At 47.2% G+C, this 21,928-nt stretch overlaps 1 protein-coding gene across 10 annotated transcripts in view; it reads left to right on the plus strand.

Moving 5' to 3' along the window:
• The window catches only part of cep112 (centrosomal protein 112), an 804,780-nt gene that overhangs the window by 261,278 nt on the left and 521,574 nt on the right, over positions 1-21,928 (plus strand). For all 10 annotated transcript variants that reach the window (XR_011936273.1, XM_072483741.1, XM_072483748.1 and 7 more), the window contains one exon: positions 13,453-13,552. Coding sequence is in view for 9 of the 10 variants with exons in the window: in XM_072483741.1 (XP_072339842.1) it covers positions 13,453-13,552 (100 nt within the window). In the remaining variant the exon portion in view is untranslated. The remainder of the gene's footprint in view (positions 1-13,452; positions 13,553-21,928) is intronic.

Below are 21,928 nucleotides of genomic sequence, written 5' to 3' on the forward strand. Positions count from 1 at the left end.
AACAATAGGGCCTTCTTCTGTGCTGGAATCATTCTATGATTCCGTGACTCAAATTAATAAAGAATCACCAGCTACTCACCAATCAGTTGCTTTCCTGTTTTGCTGTTCCATCACGCTCCTGACTTTTGCCTTGTAGATGGTGGACAGGCTTTTGGGGTGTTCAGGAGTTGAACTATACTCCACAGAATTCACAGCCTATGGCTGGCTCTTGTCGCCACAATATTTATGCAGTTAGTCCAGTTCAGTGTCTGGCCAATGGTAACTCCCAGGATATTGATAGTACAGGTTCAGCAATGGCAATGCCATTGTATCTGTAGGGAAGATGGTTCGATTCGCCCTTGGAGATGGTCATTGCCCACCACATGCGTAGCGCCACCTATCAGCCCAAGCCTGAATGTTGTCCAGGTCTTGCTGCATTTGAACATGGACTCCTTCAGTGGCTGAGGGGGTCACGAATGGTACTGATCATTGTGCAGTCATCTGAAAACACAATCATCTGATCTTATAATGAGGGGAAGGTCATTAATGAAGCACCTGAAGATGGGTATGGTTAGGATGCTATCTTAAGGAACGTCTGCATTGCTGTCCTTGAACTGAGATGATTGAACTCCAACAACCACAGCCATCTTCCTTTGTGCCAGGTATGACTCCAACCAGTGGAGAGTTTTCTGCCTGATTCCCATTGGCTTCAATTTTGCTAAGGCTCCTTATTGGCACACTTAGTCAAATGCTGCCTTGATGTCAAGGGCCGTCATTCTCACCTCACCGCTGGAGTTCACTCTTTTGCACATGTTTTGACCAAGGTTGTAATAAGGTCAGGAGTTGAATGGCCGTGGCAGAACCCAAACTGGGTCGGAGGGAGTGGATTATTGCTGATTTAGTGCTGCTTGATAGCACTTTCCATCACTTTTCTGATGATCGAGAGTAGACTGCTAGAGGAGTAATTGGCAAGGTTGGAGTTGTCCTGCCTCATGTGGACAGGACATATCTCGGCTATTTTCTACATTGATGGGTAGATGCCAGTCCTGTAGTTGTGCTGGAACAGTTTGGCTCGGGACATTGCCCTTTGTGGAGCATAAACCTCAGTATTATTGCTGGAACATTGTCAGGGCCAACAGCCATTGTAGTATTCAGTGCCTTTAGCTGCTTTTTGATATCGTGTGGAGTGAATTAAATTGGCTGAAGACTGATGCTGCGGACCTCAGGAAGAGGCTGGGATGATGCATCATGCACTCGGCACTTCTGAATGAAGATGGCTGCAAGTGCTTCAGTTGACTTTTGCACTTTTGTGCTGGGCTCCTCCAGTTAGTTGTTTAATTATCTACCACCATTCACGACTGGAGGTGGCAGGAATGTGGAGCTTAGAATTGATCCTTAGGTTATGGGATCGCCTAGCTCTCCCTATTGGTATGCAAGTCATTCTGTGTCATTAGCTTCACCAAGTACAGACCCCACTTTTAGGTATGCATGATGCTGCTCCTTGCATGTCCCCTGCACTCTTCATTGAACGAGGGTTGACCTCTCAGCTTTTCTTTTTTTAAATAAATTTAGAGTACCCAATTCATTTTTTCCAATTAAGGGGCAATTTAGCGTGGCCAATCCACCTATCCTGCACATCTTTTGGTTGTGGGGGCGAAACCCACACAAAGGGAGAATATGCAAACTCCATACGGACAGTGACCCAGAGCTAGGATTGAACCTGGGACCTCGGCACCGTGAGGCAGTAGGGCTAACCCACTGCCCCACCGTGATGCCCTAATATAAATAGCAGAGGATGGTTACGATCCATTTGATCTCTCAGCTTGATGGTAATGGTAGAGTGGTGAATATGCCTATCCATGAAGTTATAAATTGTGATTGTATACAATTCTGCTGCTGCTGGTTTCCAGTAACACTTCATGAATGTTCAGTTTTTAGTTGCTTGAACTATTAAAATCTATCCCATTTAGCACAGTGGCAGTGTCAAACAACAACAGTCTTATTGGAATTATTTTATTCAAGCAGTTTTGGACAGCGCAGCCTAATTGTAATCTTTGCTGTAAAGATACACCTCGGGCTGTGAACTCTCCTGCCTGCCAGAAACTGTACACTAGAATTGATGTCTTTAGGTAAATTACTATCAAACCACACAGCAGAGCTTGTACAAGTTTAAATTACATCCACATTTATTTTTTAAATGGTAGGGGAGTAAAGATGTAGCTTTTTCAGAGATCTGCACAGGTGAAATGTACTGACTGTTCCCTAGGTGCTGTAAAATTCAAAGCACAGGTGATTTTTCAGCTCAGGTAGTTGATTACTACAGACCACAAGACCATGTTTACATATGCACATCATTGGAAGTTACATCGAGAATTTACTTTGTGGAAAGAAACAGAAAACTAGTCATTAGCTGTTCCCAGCCAAGGCTGCAGTGGGGTGCTCCAACAGGCGGTGCCGCTCCTTTAGGGAATGGACAATTGGACGGGGTTCCCATTTCTTACCATTCTTTAAAACAACTGCGCATGGATGGATGTCAGAATATGCCTGACACAGTTGAACAAGCTGCCAACACTCAACAACAGGGCCTACACATGAATGTTGGATGAGGTTATGGAGGGGAAACCGTGCTTGTGGGATTGTTTCAACAATAGAGTCAACATCTGCAAGAAAGGAGAAACAATTGGATGAGAAAAACAGGGAGAAAAACTTAAATCCTAAGTAGTAGCAGTCAAAAGGAAATACATCAATTTTTAATGACATTTTCAGCAATGGGTTAATGGCTCAAGAAGTACCCTTCACGTAGAGAGTGTTCCTTGAAATATTTAACTTGCTTACAGAATCCTATCACCTGAACCAAACTAGTAGAAAACACAGCAAAAACTAGCTACCTGTAGGAAAGGGACTGAACATTTCTACAGATTATTAAAAATCTTTTGTACGTACTCGCTTATTGTCTAAAGTCATGTTTTTTTTGTCATGCTTTTATGCCAGTACATTTTACATTGAAACTGCCTGCGTAAGTTTCCAGTTGTTTATGTTATAGTTGCAGACTTTGGTCAGCGGTTGTTGTGGAACGAGCTTCAGAAATCTCCCCCCTCAGCTTTGTTGTCACCTTATATATAACAAAGCCCCTTTTATGATGGTCAACCTCACAGACAGTTCACTTACAATATAGCCACTTTTATATTGGCTAATGCATTCTAATTGGAATGCCAATTGGGATACACCAAATTTTGTGCCACTAGAAGCAACAACAAAAATAAACTTGCTGAATTTGCTACAGCAAAGAGGTGAGATCCAGTAAAAACCCAGCCACTAGGCTCAGTGAATCAAGCAAGTTTATTTTGGAGCTACTGCTGTCTGTAAGTGGGGCCCACTGCTCAGGTGCCCAACTCCATTCATCCCAGATACAAGTGGCTTATAATGTGGGCTTTCAACAGCTCTTAATGAAACTGTCCAAAACCAGCGCCAATGGTTCCACTGAAGGCCAGTTGATTGACCAGAGAACCTGAGGGAGTTTTTTCTGCATAATGTACATGCTTACGTTTTATGCTTACCATAATACTTTTTCTTTCAAAAATACAATGGTATTAATTAGATTTAAGGCAACAAACTCCTTTTAAGTGATTGATCAAAGGTTGAATCTGAGCTAAGAAAAAAGCTAGCCAAACAGAAAGAATATTTTATCATTTCATTCTTGGGCGGCATGGTGGTGCAGTGGTTAACACTGCTGCCTTACAGCACTGAGGACCTGGGTTCAATCCCAGCCCCGGGTCACTGTCTGTGTGAAGTTTGCACATTCTCCCCGTGTCTGCATGGGTTTCACCCCCCACAACCCAAAGATGTGCAGGTTAGGTGGATTGGTCACATTAAATTGCCCCTTAATTGGGGAAAAAAAAGAATTGGGTACTCTACATTTTAATTATAAAAATAATATTTAATTCTTGGCTAGTTGTTGCTGCATTCTTTATTCTCATCAAAAACAACATTTTGGGACTTCCGGTGGCGGCTATGAGGGAGTAAGTCGCGCATTTGGTGGCTCTCGCTCCGGTCAGACTTTTAGACCTTTCCCCCCGACTTTTTTCGAACTTTTGAGCGCTGGAGGGGAAAACAACAGCACTGTAGATCTGGATCCATACAGAGTTGTATGGACTTAAGGAGTAGAAGGGAGCAAGAACAGGCGAAGAAGGGGCTGAACAAAGGTGGTGTGGAAGTTCAAATGGGAGGAAAGATGGCCGACGAACGGGCCACGGAACGGACGGTCCAGACAGCACTGGACAACATGCTGAAGGTCATGAAGGAGAGCTTTGCAGCACTGAAGTGGGATAATTTGGAACCGCTTCAGAAAGTGGTGGAACGACGGGACCAAAGGCTGGACGCCCAGGATAAGAAGGTCCAGCCATTGGAGAAGACAGTGGAGGAGCAGGCGGGTTTCTAAACATTAGCGGACGTGGAAATTAGAAAGTTGAAGAAGCAACAATCAAGGCTGATGGGCAGGCTGGAGGACCTGGGAAATAGGTCTCGCCGGCAGAATCTGAGAATCATTGGGCTCCCGGAGGGGGCCGAGGGAGTGGATGCCACGGCATATGTGGCAGATATGCTGCAGAAGCTGGTTGGGGATGATTTCTTCCCGCGTCCGTTGGAGCTGGACAGGGCACACAGAGTGCAGGCGAGGCAGCCACGAGGGGGGGAGGGGGCACTGGGCGATGGTGGTCAGGTACCATAGGTTCGTGGACAAGGAGCGGGTCCTACAGTAGGCCAAGAACACAAGAGTTGCTTATGGAACAGTGTCCTGCGCATCTATTAGGATCCGAGCCAGGAGGTGGCCAGAAGGAGGGCAGCCTACAGACAAATTAAAGAGATCCTGTTTAAAAAGGTCACGTTCGGGCTACTTTTTCCGGCGCGGCTTTGGGTCACATACCGGGAACAGCAACGTTATTTTGACAACCCGGAGGAAGCGATGGACTTCGCTAAGGGGCATGCACTAGTGCCGAACTGAGGACTCATGGACTCAAGTTGAGAGTGTTTCAAGGGATGTTTGCTTTTGTTTGTGGATTGCTCTACGTGTTAGCGATGCCGTTCGGCATGTGCTTTTACTTAAAAGTTGGGGTGTTCTTGTGTTTGTTTTTGCCTGTTTGAAAGTTTTAAAGTTAAAGCCAAAATCATTGTTAAAGGTTAAGTTATTGGGTGCTGGGGGCTGTACGGGTTCTTTTTGCTATTTTTCTGGTAATGTTGGGAGGGGGGGTGGGTGGTAGCGCCCACCTCATTACACAGTTTGAATTGCACTATTATGGGGGCGAGCTTTGTTCTTTGTTTGTTTTTTCTCTTTCGGTCCCAGAGCGATTGCTCGAACAGGGCTGTTCTGAAGTGGTGTTGAGGGGCGGGGCGGAGGGGAGTGGGGGGGCAATAGGTGGGAGACATGGTGGCGCCGGAGTTGAGAGTCACCAGGCTAGCCGCTTTGAGCTAGTCAACGGGAGCGAGCTGGGGGGTGTGTATACAGGCAGTATATGGCAGGTGTTAGGTTACAGGGGGTTGTTGGTGGGGGGGGGGAGATAATCTGCTGACGAGGGTGGGAACTGAACCAGATAACAGGGAAGAGGTCAGGGTGGAAGCTGCCAAGAGGCGGACCGGGGGGGGGGGGCGTCACATGGGCAGGGGGTGAGCCCAAGAAGGGGATGGCTGATCGGCGTGGGGGGGGGGGGGGGGGGCAGGGTGCACTCCAACCAGGCTGATCACCTGGAATGTGCGAAGGTTAAACGGGCCGGTCAAGAGGGCCCATGTGTTCGCGCACTTACGGGCTCTGAAGGCGGATGTAGTGTTGCTGCAGGAGACACATTTGGGAGTGGTGGACCAGATTAGATTACGAAAGGGCTGGGTTAGCCAGGTCTTCCATTCGGTGCTTGACGCTAAGACCAGAGGGGTCACGATCATGATTAACAAACGGGCTCAATTTGAGGCGGACAGCACAGTTGTGGATGGGGGTGGTAGATTTCTCATGGTCCGGGGTAAGCTTGAGGGGGTGAGGGTGGTCCTAGTGAATGTTTACGCTCCAAACTGGGATGATGTAGATTTCATCAAAAGGCTGCTGGGGAAAATCCCCGACTTAGATTTGCACAAGCTGATTATGGGTGGGGACTTTAATACGGTCCTTGATCCCGATCTGGATCAGTCGTGTTCCAGAACGGGAGGGTCCCGGCAATGGCAAGGGAACTGAGGGGATTCATGGAACAAATGGGTGGGGTAGACCCCTGGAGAATCAGTCGGCCGACGGCGAAGGAGTTCTCGTTCTATTCTCATGTTTACAAGGTTTACACTCGTATTGACTTCTTTATTATGAGTAGGGACTTTTTGGAGGGGGTGAGGGATACAGAATACTCGGCGATCACTAGTTCGGACCATGCTCCACATTGGGTCGACCTGCAGGTCTGCAAAGAAAATTACCAGCGCCCACAATGGAGGTTCGAGGTGGGATTGTTGTCAGATGATGGTGTGTGAGAGAGAGTGGGGAAATGCATGCAGAACTACATGCTGGTCAACGATACAGGGGAAGTCTCAGCAGCGGTGCGCTGGGAGGCGCTGAAGGTGGTGGTGAGAGGGGAACTGATCTCAATCCGAGCCCATAGGGACAGAACGGACAGGGCGGAGATGGACAGACTGGTTCAGGAGATGATATTGATGGACAGGGAATATGCGGAGTCCCCGAGGGCAGAGCTACTTAGGGAATGACGGAGACTGCAGGCGGAGCTGGGGGCGCTATCCACTGGGAAGGCCATCGAGCAGCTCAGAAAGGCAAGAGGTGTGGTGTATGGGTATGGGGAGAAAGCCAGCAGAATGCTTGCACAGCAACTTAGGAAGAGTGAGGTGGCTAGGGAAATAGGGACGGTAGTGGACGGGGCAGGGAACCGGGTTGGAGACCCGGCAGGATTGAACAGGGTATTCAGGGACTTTTACAGCAAGCTATATACCTCGGAACGCCCACGGGGCCGGAGGGCATGAGGTGCTTCTTAGATGGGCTGACCTTCCCAAAGCTGGGCAGGGGGATGGTAGAGGGGCCGGGAGCCCCGATTAGGCCTGAAGGTCATGCAGTCGGGTAAAGCCCCGGGGCCGGACGGGTATCCAGTGGAGTTCTACAAAATGTTCTTGGGGCCGGTGCTGGTTAGGGTGTTTAACGAGGCGAGGGACAATGGGGTGTTACCCCCGACGATGTCGCAAGCCACCATCTCGCTGATATTAAAACGGGATAAAGATCTGGAAGCCTGTGGGTCCTATAGGCCAATCTCCTTGATTAATGTTGACGCTAAACTACTGGCCAAGATTCTGGCGTCCAGAATCGAAGACTGTGTACCAGACATGATTGTGGAGGACCAAATAGGGTTTGTAAAGGGCAGGCAGCAGGTAGCCAACCTAAGAAGGCTACTCAATGTGATTATGATGCCCCCGGAGGGCAGAGAGGTGGAGGTAGTGGTGGGAATGGATGCCGAAAAGGCTTTTGACCGGGTGGAGTGGGACTATTTATGGGAGGTGCTGGGACAGTTTGAGTTTGGGGAAGGCTTTGTGGACTGGGTTAGACTGCTATATCGATCCCCGGAGGCTAGTGTAAGGACTAACAGGACGACATCTGAGTATGTTCGACTATACCGTGGGACAAGTCAGGGATGCCCCCTCTCTCCATTGCTGTTTGCATTAGCCATAGAACCGCTGGCAGTTGCTCTGAGAGCGGCAAGGGGATGGAAGGGAATGGTCAGGGTGGGGGGTAGAACACAAGGTCTCGCTCTACGCGGATGACCTGCTTTTGTACGTGTCGGATCCAGTGGCAGGGATGGACGGGATTATGGACATCCATGGGGAATTTGGCCGGTTTTCGGGGTACACGTTGAACATGGCAAAGAGCGAGATGTTTGTGGTGCAGGCGAGGGGTCAGGAGAATAGGCTGAGGGAGCTACCGTTTAGGCTGGTTTGGGAAAGTTTTAGGTATTTAGGGATACACGTAGTGCAGGACTGGAGCAGGATGCATAAATTGAACTTGTCTCGGCTGGTGGAGCAAATGAGGAGCGGGTTTCAGAGATGGGATGCGCTCCCACTGTCACTAGCGGGGAGAGTACAGACGGTGAAGATGACGATCCTCCCGAGATTCCTGTTTATTTTTCAGTGTCTCCCTATTTTCATTCCGCGGTCCTTCTTTAAAAGGATCAATAAAATCATCCTGGGATTTGTTTGGGCGGGGAAGTCCCTGCGGGTAAAGAGGGAGATGCTGGAGCGGAACCGTAGTGAGGGGGGACTGGCATTGCCGAACCTCAGCAACTGCTGCTAGGCGGCTAACATAGCTATGATAAGGTTATTGGGGGGGTGGCGGGGGTAAGAATAGTGTAGAGTAGGGGGGAAGAATAGGCGGGCCTATTTGCGAGAGAGGAACTGTTATTTGCACTATGTTTTTGTAATTGGTATTTGCACACTAACGTATATTGTTACTGTTTACAATGCCAAAAATACCTCAATAAAATTGTTTGTTTAAAAAAAAACATTTTGGAAGTGCTCAAATTCACAATTCCTGATGCCATACTGTTTTCTGTAATTCTAATTGGAATGCCAATGGTGTGAGTCCATGGGTATATAAATCATTTTGGCATTCTACGCCACCACCATTTAAATAACTTGGTTAAGTCCCAGTTAAGGTTTGCTTGCCAGCAGTGGCATGTGGACTTACTGGACAGGTAGCTTTAAATGTTAAATAATGTACCATAAAAGTAAAGGCAGCCACTGTGTGTTTGTCATACAGAGCATTCACAAAACCATTTCTTGGAAACATGCAAGATGAGTTCCTCAGGAGAACAGAATTTCTTTAAGAGGCAAACTCATTAATGACAATAATATGGCAGGAGTATCTGTTTTACATATGTTGTAGCAGGAAGCTAGAATGGTCTTTGATTGGCAAAGCATTGTTAAAAGATGTGAAGAATATCAATATGTTTGTGTGATCGCTTTAAGATTCCATTACCGTTGACCCCTTAACTATGGTTAGCACTGTTGCTTCACAGCGCCAGGGTCCAAGGTTCGATTCCCGGCTTGAGTCACTGTCTGTGCGGAGTCTGGAATTTCTCCCCGTGTCTGTGTGGGTTTCCTCCGTGTGCTCCGGCTTTCTCCCACAAGTCCCGAAAGACGTACTATTAAGTAAATTGGACATTCTGAATTCTCCCTCTGTCTACCTGAACAGGCGCCAGAATGTGGTGACTCGGAGATTTTCACAGTAACTTCATTGCAGTGTTAATGTAAGCCTACTTGTGACAATAAAAATTCTGAAGATAAATGTGGAGGAGCAGAGACAGAGGATCGTTAATTAGTTTTAACAACAATGGAAAAGTCATTTATGAAACAAGAAAGATTGGATTATGATACAATACTGCTTTACTCCTTTATACTTCGCCCCACCCTTAGCTTCACAAATATACACAGATTTTAAGGTTAACACAGGTTACAAAGTATATATTAAGCTCCAGTCGTCTCAGTAACACAAAGTCCCTTTAAACACGCAGGTTGGCTGTGGCAATACACACACTCCGCTCTGAACTCAAGTGAGCGTCTGTGGATCTCTCCTCTGAATTACCCAGATGATTGTCACATGAGAGTTTCCAAACTCCAATCCTCAAAAAACATGCTTTAAAATCTTCTTTCACAACAATACTTTCCATCAGTGGTTTGCATTATGAATCCAGTCCAGGTTTTCCAAATTACTTTTTCAAACAAAGATTCTGCTCCACTTTTAGCAAAGAATCCAGCATCTAAGTTTTACAACTCTCCCTTCAGGATTTCTTTGTCTTAACTGTTGCACCAATGGTTCACAACTGCTAAACTATCAATTCACAAACTGTATTAAGAAGACACCAAACTTTCAATTTACCTCTGAAGTCTCCTTTCCTATTTCAAATCTGGGGCTGGATTCTCTGCCCTGCCACGCCACATTTCTGCCCTGACCCACCGGCAGGATTCTCCGTTACGCCGGCCGGTCAATGGGGTTTCCCATTGTGGGACAGCCCCACGCTGTCGGGAAACCCCCGGCGCCAGCAAAACGGAGAATCCCGCCGGCAGAAAGTCCCGCCCGCGGTTACTGCAGCTGTCTCTTTATTTCAGAATGCTTTCCCCTTGAATTCTCCTCTGAACTGTACCTTGTTCAACTTCTTGGTCTCTGTTCCCTTAACTTTAGTCTTCCTAAGATATTCTTTCTGCCCCAATTCCCGGATTGTCTGCACTGTATCTAGTTCCTTGGAAAGTCGGCCATTTGCAGTTCCCTGTCTTGTCCAGCTTGGCTTCTGGCAGAGTTTTAAAATGTTCACTCTCTGGTGTCCTATATCCAGCTAACAACTAAACTCAAAAGCCTTTCTATCTTAAAAGGACCCCCAGTTGCTAAGTGATGATCACAAGTTTCTGTTGGCTCTTATTTATTCGTCACGCCGTAACCCTCTTTAATACAATAGACAACTGAGCAAACCTCCACACATACGAATACCATTGTCCAACATGAATCTATGTATAGGTTTACCCTTCCTTACACAGAAACATTAAATTAAAACCACTTAAAACGATACCCTGGAGAGATTCTTCGGAAAGATTTCTAAGTGTGGTAGCGAGCTGGAACTGCTCCGAGATTCCCAGTGCTCGGCCCAGCGAGGCCGGCAATGCTATTCAGCATTAATTGGTTCACTTAACGAGGTCCCTCAAATGAAGGCTCACTAGCCGCTTCGCCGGCACCATGCTCACCAGACTCCTGCTAAGAAGGCCGAGCAGCACTTGGTCAGCCTACCCCAGCCAGCTTGCAACAAGGGCGCCTAGGAGACCGGCCCCAAGATTCGGGGATGCAGATCTGGGGAGGCTCCTAGACACAGTGGAGGCGAGGAGAGATTTCCTATTCCCCTGAGGGTCCCGGAGGGTCAGCCACATGGCAGCCAGTGCTGTCTGGGACAAGGTGGCAACAGCTGTAAGCTCCGGGACTGGCCACCATTGCTGGTAAAAGGTCAACAATCTACACCATGCAGCATGAGTGAGTAGAAACCAGCATCACCCCCAAGACCTTTCTGGCCCCAAGCGAGGATCCATCCCCCTAAATCTCCATGCCACTTCCCCACCCTCCCTCCACCTCCCCATCTCCCTTCACACCACCTACCCTTCCCACCTACCCCCCGCCCCCCCCCCACCCCCCCACCACCACCGTCGTAAACCACGCATGTGGCTAATGATGCCATCTCTGTTGTGCCTCCTCAGGAAAATCTCCCACAATCGTCGGGAGAGGGCCCAGACTGGCGGTGGGGTCTCAGACCTTAGAATCCTCACCTCCTTTGAGGAGCGAGCCCTGGAGGTGACTGGGGTGGGCAAGGACAGAGTTGCTACTCACCTCTTTGGCTCCCACAGAAGCTCTTCCACCAGGTTCACGTTTTTAAAAAAGAGTACTAATTGGCGCCAGCGTGACCATTTCCTGGGGAGGCAGCTGAATGACGGGAGGTCGTTGAATATGGGGTGGGTCCCGTTAGTTGTATGGAAATAGGGCTTAAGTGGTGATAATTGGTTTCTCTCCTCATTACGGCGAGATCCTGATTTCGCCTACAGGAGTGGGCGGGTTGCATCGCAAACTGTTTGGCGCCTGGCATGGTTCTCGTTTACAACCTCTAGCACTCTTCACCGGCCTTGTTTCACTCGAGCGAGAGCGCAACGAGGTCAGAGAATCGCGCGTCTTATTTCTAATGTTTACCAATACAAATATAAATCCCTTAAAACTACCTTTGTTTTCCTATCAAATAAACGATGTCAGGCCTCTTGTTTATTCAACTTGCGTATTACTTTGCAATCTCTACTTTGTTGCTCTTTCTTCTCCCCATTGGTAACAATTTCTTTACCAGTATTCGGTTTTAAATGCCCAGTGACAACTGTTTCTATACATAAAGGTTAACGCAGCTGACCTGTGTAAACATGTTCCATGGTGAGGCAGGCAACTTATTTGCCAATAGAATACTGGTTCCAATACATGTAGCCTTGTTTCAAACAATGGGTACACCTAGGTTTATATATAAACCTTTGTTCAGTTTGTAATATAAATTCATTACCTAAGACTCATTGGCTACTAATTAGTTTAATAGATTACTGAGTCTAAACTATTTTGTCACATGGTAAAATACCAAGGGATCACTACAATTTTTATATTTTCTTGTTAGTGTTTGCTTTTTGCCATGTCGTCTCTTTTCAGGACTCTCATAAAAACAACAGCTTGATTTTCAAATCAACAGCTTCTTAGTAAAACACTTAATATTCAACTTGTTAGTGTTGATTTGGAGAAGGGGTTTTAATAGGGAAGCTTTGGAAGAGACTAGTGACCAACCTCGCTTTGTTGGAGTGTACAAATTGAATTGAAGGCTGGGTTTTTGCACATCATGCGTTCTCATTGATGTCATGACTTGGGCGGCTCGTGGCGCAGTGGTTAGCACTGGGACTACGGACCTGAGGATCCAGGTTCGAATCGCGGCCCTGGGTCACTGTCCGTGTGGAGTTTGCACATTCTCCCCGTGCCTGCGTGGGTTTCACCCCCACAACCGAAAGATGTGCAGGGTAGGTGGATTGGCCACGCTAAATTGCCCCTTAATTGGGAAAAAAAATAATTGGCTACTCTAAATTTATTTTAAAATTATAAAAAAAAAAAAAATCAATGTCATGACTTCAGAATAATAGATCGCTATCAGTCACTTTTGAATTAAGATTTTTCACTCAAATATTGTAGCATCTCACAATAGTGTTTTTCTATACTTTCTACGTAATATTCTTCTTGAAAAATATAACAATACTGAGGGTTAAATAAATTTGGTAAGAACAGCTGGTTATTATTTACAATGGCATTTGTGACTGGGTTGACCTCTTATTTGTAATGTTACTAAAATTAATACCCTAACCACATCTATCAATGTGCCAGTGCACAAACCACTTCTATCGATGCTTTCTTCAAAGGGTTTTTTTAATTTAAAAAACTTTTGTTCGGTATTTAATTACATTTTTTGTAGAACTGAGTTGTTCCTATTCCAAACCATGACCAAGCACTTTCCAAACCCACAACCTCTGCTACCTTACAGTACACGGGCAGCAGATGCATGGGAATACCACCACCTGAAAGTTCTACTAAAAGCCACACTCCATCCTGACTTGTTCAGTTGTTCAGAAAGACCAGTTGTTCTTTCACTGAAGCTGGGTCCAAATCCAGCTACTCCCTTCTCAATAGCACTGTGAATGCACCTATACCACATGGACTACAGAGGTTCAATAAAGTGGCTCAGCATCTCCTTCTCAAAGGCAATTAAGGAATGGCAATAGATTCTGGCCCAGCCAGTGACACTTGCATCCTGTGAAACAATTTAAAAAAAAAAAAAAAAAAATTATTATGTGCTGGAATTGGAAAACCCCTTTGAAAACTGGATAGTCTGATTTTTTTGTGTTTTGTTCCAGATTTTGGACCGGAAGAATAATGAGATTGAAGAGCTAAAGGTGCTGTATAGAAATAAACAAAAGGAAGCAGAGGAGATTAATAAGAAGCTGGAAAAGAGAGGTAATCCAAAGCCAGGGTTACAGTTTGCTGCCACAACATAATGTTTTCTTTTGCAGCAAGTTCTTTTTTCTTACAGAGTTGGAATTTTTTACATGGATTGAATGGGGATACAAAGAAAGATGTTTCTTTTAAATAGGCTAATAACGCTTGGGAATTAATATTTTAAAAAAGTCTAATTGAGGGGTTCAAACAGAGACTGACAGCCACTAATCAATGGTTCCATAATCTTTTATTGGCATCTTCTCTTTTCCATGTGAACCCTGCGCCCTTTCAGGGGAGAGTGTCCGCCATAGGTTCAGGTGACATGAGGCAATCTTTAAAAAATGTTTTAATAATTATCGCTTCAAAACAAAAGAAAAATGCCATAGATATCAATGCAAAACAGGTACAGCACATAACAGAAGACATTGCAAGCAGATGAGTCGGGGACAGAATCCCTAACAGATACAAGATCCATCTGCACCGAAACAGGATACAGTAAATAGCACAGAGTCACATAATACCCATAACTTCAAGGAAAAGTAAGAGGAATAAAAAACTTGAGAACCCCAGAGCTAAGTGGAAATTACACTGATACCCACAAGTCAAATGGCCTGAGGTTAAGAAGGATATAATCAGATCCCAGCTGGAAGAAGGGAACCCTGTACCAGAGAAGAGGAGGCCGTCAGGGCAACACCCCCAAACCGGGGGATTCAGTTATATGGAAAATTAGAAAATTAAACTTAAAGGAGAAGTTCAAGTGCAGATTAATGATGAGGACTTTAAACTAGTTAAAGGTGGGGAAAGCTCAGGAGAGGTTAGTAAATTTTCCAGAACAAGTAATAGAACAGAGTATAGAAAGTAGCAGGAATCTAACTTCAGGCACAGCAGAAAAGAGGACAACTAGGAGAAAGAGGGGTGGTCAACGCAGGACTGAAGGTGTTGTACTTAAATACTCACAGTATACGAAACAAGGTAAATTAACTTGTAAGGCACATTGAAATTGGTGGGTACGATGTTGTGGCCATCACGGAGAGAGACATGGCTGCAAGACTGAAGGGACGATCCTATAAAACTGAGATGAAGAGTTTCTCCAGCCAGAGGGTGGTGAATCTGTGGAACTCTTTGCCGCAGCAGGTGGTGGAGGCCAAGTCACTGAGTGTCTGTAAGACAGAGATAGATAGGTTCTTGATTAATAAGGGGATCAGGGGTTACGGGCAGAAGGCAGTGAATGGGGATGAGTAACATATCAGCCATGTTCAAATGGTGGAGCAGACTCAAGTGGCCGAATGGCCTAATACTGCTCGTATCTTATGGTCTTTGGTCTTATTATTTACTTCCCTGCAAAAATCAATAGGGAACAAAGTCCAGGATAATAACCGAGACACAGAATTGCAAGGCAGTCCTCAGGTGCACAAAGAAAGTAAAGGGTGAGGCAGGAGCAGTGATTCCAACAATCGAAGCACGGGACACTATTGCTTCCACTACGCCAAATCCCCAGAACCCAGTGTTATGGACCAGGGTTTAGAGAACCCCAAAGTGTATCATGGAGTTTACCTGACCCACAACCTTTCATAGATTGTGGTATGGGGAGCACACGGCCCACTCTAGAGGTGTGGTACAGCAGAAATGGAAAAGTATTTTTTTAAACAAAACAATGTTTATTCTATGAACTCAAGTTAACCTTTTTAAAACAAACAGTGAATATCTTAGCAACCATTAATTCAAAGATAACCCCCAAAGAATACAACACTAAGTAATCCTTTAAGCTGTCCTTTTAACATCCAAAAGACTTAACAACCTTTAAACAGAAGCACATCAGGGTTTACATTCAATACTGAAAACATTAAAATTTCTGAATTCACCAAATGATCAAGAGATAGTCCTTCATGGCAGAGAGATCAACAGTACAGCTGCTTTGCCTGACCTCAGCTGCAACACACTGAAAAACGAAACCAAAAAGACAGACACACCCAAGCTGTTCTCAAAGTGAAACGAAAAAGCAGAACCTGAGCTCAGCTCCACCCCCACTCTGACATCACTGCAGTAACATGAGCAGTCAAACATTTCTTAAAGCGACATTCTCATGACACCTCCCCCCAAGAAAAAAAAACCCATTAACTTCAAGATGGTTTCATTTTTCACCTTTTCACCATTCTTTAAGAAATGCACACAGTAAATATACTTTTTTGTTTCAAAAAACAACACACTCAAACAGGTATAATAATGTAGTCCATTTTTCCCCCCGTTCTTCTTCCTCCAACTGAAATTGCTTCCGTTCATCACGTTTGTGACAAAGCATCAGCTATCACGTTTTCGCATCCTGCCATATGTACTATTTTTAAATGAAATGGCTGTAACAGTAAACTCCAGCGAACCAGCCTTGCATTGCTATTCCGGAATAACGTCAACGGGTTATGATCAGTATATATAACGGTGTCAGATGGATTGCTGGTCACATAAATGTGAAAATGTTGCAAAGCCAGCACCAAACTCAAAGTCTCCTCAATCGTGGAATTCTTTTTCTGGTGAGAATTCAATTTCTTCAAAAAATAACCAATAGGCCGCTCTAGCCCTTCGTCGTCGTCTTGTAGAAGCACCGCACCTACACCCACATCACTCGCATCAACCGCCACTTTGAATGGTTTCGTATAATTTGGGATGGCTAACACAGGAGCAGTGGTTAACACAGCCTTCAGGCCGTCAAATGCCTGTTGACACTCCGCTGTCCACTGGAATTTGTTACGCTTCCTGAGCAAGTCCGTCAGTGGAGCAACCACACTGCTAAAATTGGGTACAGATTTCCGGTAAAATCCACTCATACCAAGAAATCGCATCATTTCCCGTCTTGTCGAGGGTATCGGAAACTCCCCAATAACTTTTGTTTTCACATCCCGTGGGACCATTCGACTCTGTCTGATTGTATGGCCAAGGAAAGTGACGTGGGTCTTTCCAAATTCACTTTTGGCTAGGTTAATCACCAAACCTGCCTCCTAAAGTCGATCGAATAACTCCATCAGATGTTTCAAATGTTCTGTCCATGTCTGGCTGAAAATGACCAGATCGTTGATGTATACCGCACAATTGGGTTATCATGAAACGACTGTTAGTTAACCGTTGAAATGTGGCTGGGGCATTTTTCATGTCAAATGGCATAACTTTGAATTGGTATATACCATTAGGGCAGCACGGTAGCATTGTGGATAGCACAATTGCGTCACAGCACCAGGGTCCCAGGTTCGATTCCGGCTTGGGTCACTGTCTGTGCGGAGTCTGCACATCCTCCCCGTTTGTGCGTGGGTTTCCTCCGGGTGCTCTGGTTTCCTCCCACAGTCCAAAGATGTGCAGGTTAGGTGGATTGGCCATGATAAATTGCCCTTAGTGTCCAAAATTGCCCTTAGTGTTGGGTGGGGTTACTGGGTTATGGGGATTGGGTGGAGGTGTTGACTTGGGTAGGGTGCTCTTTCCAAGAGCCGGTGCAGACTCGATGGGCCGAATGGCCTTCTTCTGCACTGTAAATTCTATGATCTGGAGTCACAAAAGCTGAAATCTCCTTCGCCCTTTCGGATAAAGGTACCTGCCAGTAACCTTTAAGTAAATCCAATTTGGAAATAAAAGCGGACTGTCTCACTTTCTCAATGCAATCCTCCAAATGTGGGATAGGATAAGAGTCTGTTCTTGTAACTGCATTAACCTTTCTATAGTCCACACATAACCGTTGGGTACCGTCTGGTTTAGGCACCATCACTATGCGTGAGCTCCATTGGCTGCAACCATGCAATTATGCCATTTTTATGCATACTCTCAATCTCTTTGTTAACCTGTGCCAACTTTAAAGGGTCAAGTCTATATGGATGTTGTTTGATTGGAACAGCATTTCCCACATCTACATCATGTATAGCCATTTTAGTACTTCCCAATTTATCTCCATAAATTTGCCCATGTGATATTGTTATGGGCGAAGCTTTTCAGAACCCCAAAATGTATCATGGAGTTCAACCAACCTCTCCCTTTAATGGATTTGTTGCTTTTCCTAGCACACGGCTTTTTCCCTAGGTGTGGTATTTCAATTATGGACATGTGGGTTTTTAAACACAAAACACTGTTTATTCCATGAACTCAACTTAACATCTTAAATAAACATTGGACCTCTTAACACCCCTTACTTCAAAAATAACTTAGAAAATATTGCAACAGTAAATACTTCCTTAAAATGTTCCTTCAAACTTCCAAGAGACTTAACACCTTTAAACAGTATCACATCAGGTTAAAGGATATTTTTGTAAGGGCCACAAAGAATCCAGCACTAGTTTTAAAGATACAAAGTAATAACATTTATTTACTATAACATATATACATAACAGTAGCAGTAACTTCCCTTGCTAAATACTCCTTCCTGCTGGTGCCTGAACTGGCCAGCTTATTTATACTGGGAGTTTACAAGTGGTTTCTCCGCCCCCCTCATTGGGGAAGCTCATACTCCCACAGGATTGTGGGATAGTCATTAGTCCCCAGCCAATGGTAAGTAGGCAGGTTATAACATCCCACCCCCCCAAAGTCCAAGGAATCCACCGAAGACCCTGGCGAAGGAGGGCGTTGGATTCGTTTGGCCGCAGGCCGGACACCATTTGCACGCGGCGCTGGATCAGGCAGCGTGCAACGAGACGGAGACCGGCGCTTCCGCGATGAATGGCGCGGTTGTACATCCACGGCCCGTGGACCCGAAGATTCCCCCTCTGATGCATCCTGTGTCTCCATCTCGGAGTCAGAGTCTGCTGCCTCCGCCATGTCAGCGTCTCTATCTTCATTCGGTCCCGTAACGACCTGCGCAGGCTTCGAGTGAGGCACCAGTGGAAGATTGTGAGGACTACCTTCCCTTGTCTCTGGTCTCTGCGGCTGTTGAAATGAGCTCCGGGGGCGGGGAATCTTTTGAGGGGATGGTCTTCTGGACCGAGCGAGGTCTTCGCTGGAGACGACCCTGGGCTTGCACTTGGTAAGATATAGGGCCCGTTTGGCGAAAGATTACACCAGGAACCCATTGGGCACCACCAGCAAAATTCCGAACGAACACTGGGTCACCGGGCGCAAACTGCCGAATCGGCCGATGCCGAGAAAATCCCTGTCCCTGCCGTTCTTGTGTGCGGCGTACCTTTGCGCCAATGTCCGGGAAAACCATACTAAGGCGGGTGCGAAGTCTCCGGCCCATTAGGAGTTCTGCGGGAGCTACCCCAGTCACTGCATGGGGGGTGGTCCTGTACGTAAACAAAAAGCGAGCCAGTCTCGTGTCCATTGATCCGGAAGACTGCTTCTTTAGGCCTCTTTTGAATGTCTGCACTGCGCGCTCTGCCAACCCATTTGAAGCCGGGTGGTAAGGAGCAGTGCGGATATGGCGGATGCCGTTCATCTTCGTGAACCTCGCAAACTCCTCACTCGTGAATGGAGTGACATTATCCGTGACCAGCACCTCGGGGAGGCCATGCGTACTAAACGATAAACGCATCTTTTCAATTGTTGCGCAGGACGTTGTCCCCTGCATCTTATGCACCTCTAGCCATTTGGACTGGGCGTCAATTAGTAGAAGGAACATGGATCCTTGAAAAGGGCCTGCGAAATCTGCATGCAAGCGTGCCCAAGGCCGCCCTGGCCATTCCCAGTGATGTAGGGGCGCGGCCGCTGGAAGCTTCTGATGCTCCTGGCAAGTGGAGCAGATTTGGGCCACCTTCTCAATGTCGGTGTCGAGGCCTGGCCACCAGACATAACTCCGGGCCAACATTTTCATTTTGGTCACGCCTGGATGCCCATTGTGCAAGTCTGATAGTATCAGCTCCTGGCCTTTTTCCGGGACAATCACACGCGTCCCCCACAAGAGGATGCCGTCTTCCACGCTGAATTCTGACAGCTTGGAGGAAAATGCCCGCAACTCGCCTGGGAGCTGTCTATGCTGCCCACCATACAGAACTATGTGCCGAACCTTTGACAGGACTGGCTCCGCCTGGGTCCACTCACGGATCTGTGATGCCGTGACAGGCAAGGTGTCCATAGAATTTAGGGTTGCAACCACCTCACCGGTTGTGGGGGTCGACATGGGGCCGGTCGATAAAGGCAGTCGGCTCAGTGCGTCGGCATTTGCTATCTGCGTACCTGGTTTGTGCTCCAGAGAATACTCGTATGCAGCAAGCAACAAAGCCCAGCGCTGGATCCGTGCAGAAGCAATGGGCGGTATTGGCTTATCCTCTCTGAAAAGTCCCAGCAGGGGCTTATGATCAGTCACGATAGTGAAATGGCGGCCGTACACGTACTGGTGGAAGCGTTTCACCGCAAAAACCACTGCCAGGCCTTCCTTCTCGATCTGCGCGTACTTTTTCTCCGCTGCAGTCAGTGTGCGGGAGGCGAAAGCTATCGGTCGTTCGGCCCCGTTCTCCATCTTGTGGGACAGGACGGCCCCAATACCATACGGGGATGCATCACATGTGACGAGCAAAGGCTTTCCAGGATCATAGTGGGTTAGTAACCCAGACGACGACAATTGTTGCTTTACCCGCCGGAAAGCGGTTTCTTGCGGCTGACCCCAAACCCAGGTGTGATTTTTCTTTAGCAGAAGGTGCAAAGGGGCCAGCGTAGTTGCAGATTGGGGAGGAACTTCCCGTAATAGTTTACGAGACCGAGAAAAGAAAGAAGATGCGAAGTGTCAGTCGGGGCGGGGGCATGTTGAATTGCACGCACCTTCTCTGCGACGGGGTGCAGACCTTCGCGGTACACCCGATAACCTAGGTAGACTACCTCCTTTGCCTGAAATACGCACTTTGTGCGACGTAAACGGACTCCAGCCTCCGAAAGGCGTCTTAAGGACAGCCTCCAGATTTTCCAAATGTTCCTGCTCCGACGTCCCTGTAATCAAAACGTCATCTAGGTAGACAGCCACACGTGGTAAACCTCTCAAATTGCCCTCCATAACACGTTGAAAAATTGCGTAGGCAGAGGATAATCCAAAGGGCAACCGTGTATATTCATACAGGCCCCGGTGTGTATTAATCGTTACATATGGTCGGGAGGCAGGGTCCAGCTCCAACTGCAGGTAGGCGTGACTCATATCTAATTTTGTGAACGAGAGTCCGTCCACCTGCAAATTTCGCGTAGAGATCCTCTATGCGAGGCATTGGATATCGGTCGAGTCGGGAAACCATATTCACTGTAAGTTTATAGTCGCCACACAAGCGAACTGTGGCATCTGGCTTCATTACAGGTACAATTGGTGCTGCCCAGTCAGCAAAACGGACGGGCCTGATAATACCCAAACTCTCCAAACGAGTGAGCTCCCCTTCTACCTTCCCGAGCAAGGCGTAAGGCACTGGGCGCGCCCGGAAATAGCGCGGCGTGGCTCCTGGTTCAACTTGGATATGGGCTACGGCCCCTTTTATTTTCCCCAAACCAGGCTGGAATACATCTGGGTATCGTCCTAGCACCTCAGTCAACCCTTCAGAAACTGTTTGGAGGATGTGCTGCCATTGCAAACGCAAATGGCGCAACCAGTCCCGACCCAACAGGCTGGGCCCATGGCCGCGCACCACGATAAGTGGGAAACGCCCCTCCTGGCGTCCATAGACAACAGGGGTCATTGTAGTTCCTGCAATGTCCAGTGGTTCCCCCGTGAAGGTGGCCAACCTGGCCTGTGAGTCGGTTAATGTAAGGGTCTGCATACCCTGCTTGATGCGGTCGAATGTCCTCTGGGCGATCACGGAGACCGCTGCGCCAGTGTCCAACTCCATCTCAAGCGGGTGGCCATTGACCCGTACTGTCACCTTAATGGGTGCCACACGGGGAGCTGCCACACAATGCAGCTGCAGGCAGTCCTCCGTCTCCACGTCCTCCGGAGTAGTCGCTGCAGGTTCAGCCACATGGAAGGTACGGCCTCTGGGCTGGTCCCAGTTACTGCCCCTGGGCTGGTCCCAGTTTCGGTCGGAATGACGGCGCCTCTGGCGCCCCCAGGACCGCCGTCCGCGACGGGGTCGGCGCCTACAAGTCTGACACGGACATGGCTCCTCATCCATTGGCTCTGGAGAAGGTTCCCTTCGGGGAGGAATGGCCGACGGCCACTGGCGTCAGTCCGGACGTTGCCTCGCCCAAGGAACCGCAGGGGTGCGGAGGGACGTTTTCGGACGGAAGGGGTTGCGCCCCAAGGCATGCACTTCCATTCCCTGTAGCTCCTGTACGCCTCGGTCTGCGCTCTCTCGGGACAATACTATTTGAATGGCCTGTTGAAAAATCAATGTTGGCTCCGCTAACAACTTTCTCTGGGTGGCCGCATTGTTAATACCGCAAACCAAACGGTCGCGTAACATTTCTGACAAGGTCTCACCATAGTCACAGTATACCACAATCCTGCGTAGCCTGGATAGA

This window comes from Scyliorhinus torazame, chromosome 18 (assembly GCF_047496885.1).
Source record: "Scyliorhinus torazame isolate Kashiwa2021f chromosome 18, sScyTor2.1, whole genome shotgun sequence".
Classification (NCBI taxonomy): domain Eukaryota; kingdom Metazoa; phylum Chordata; class Chondrichthyes; order Carcharhiniformes; family Scyliorhinidae; genus Scyliorhinus; species Scyliorhinus torazame.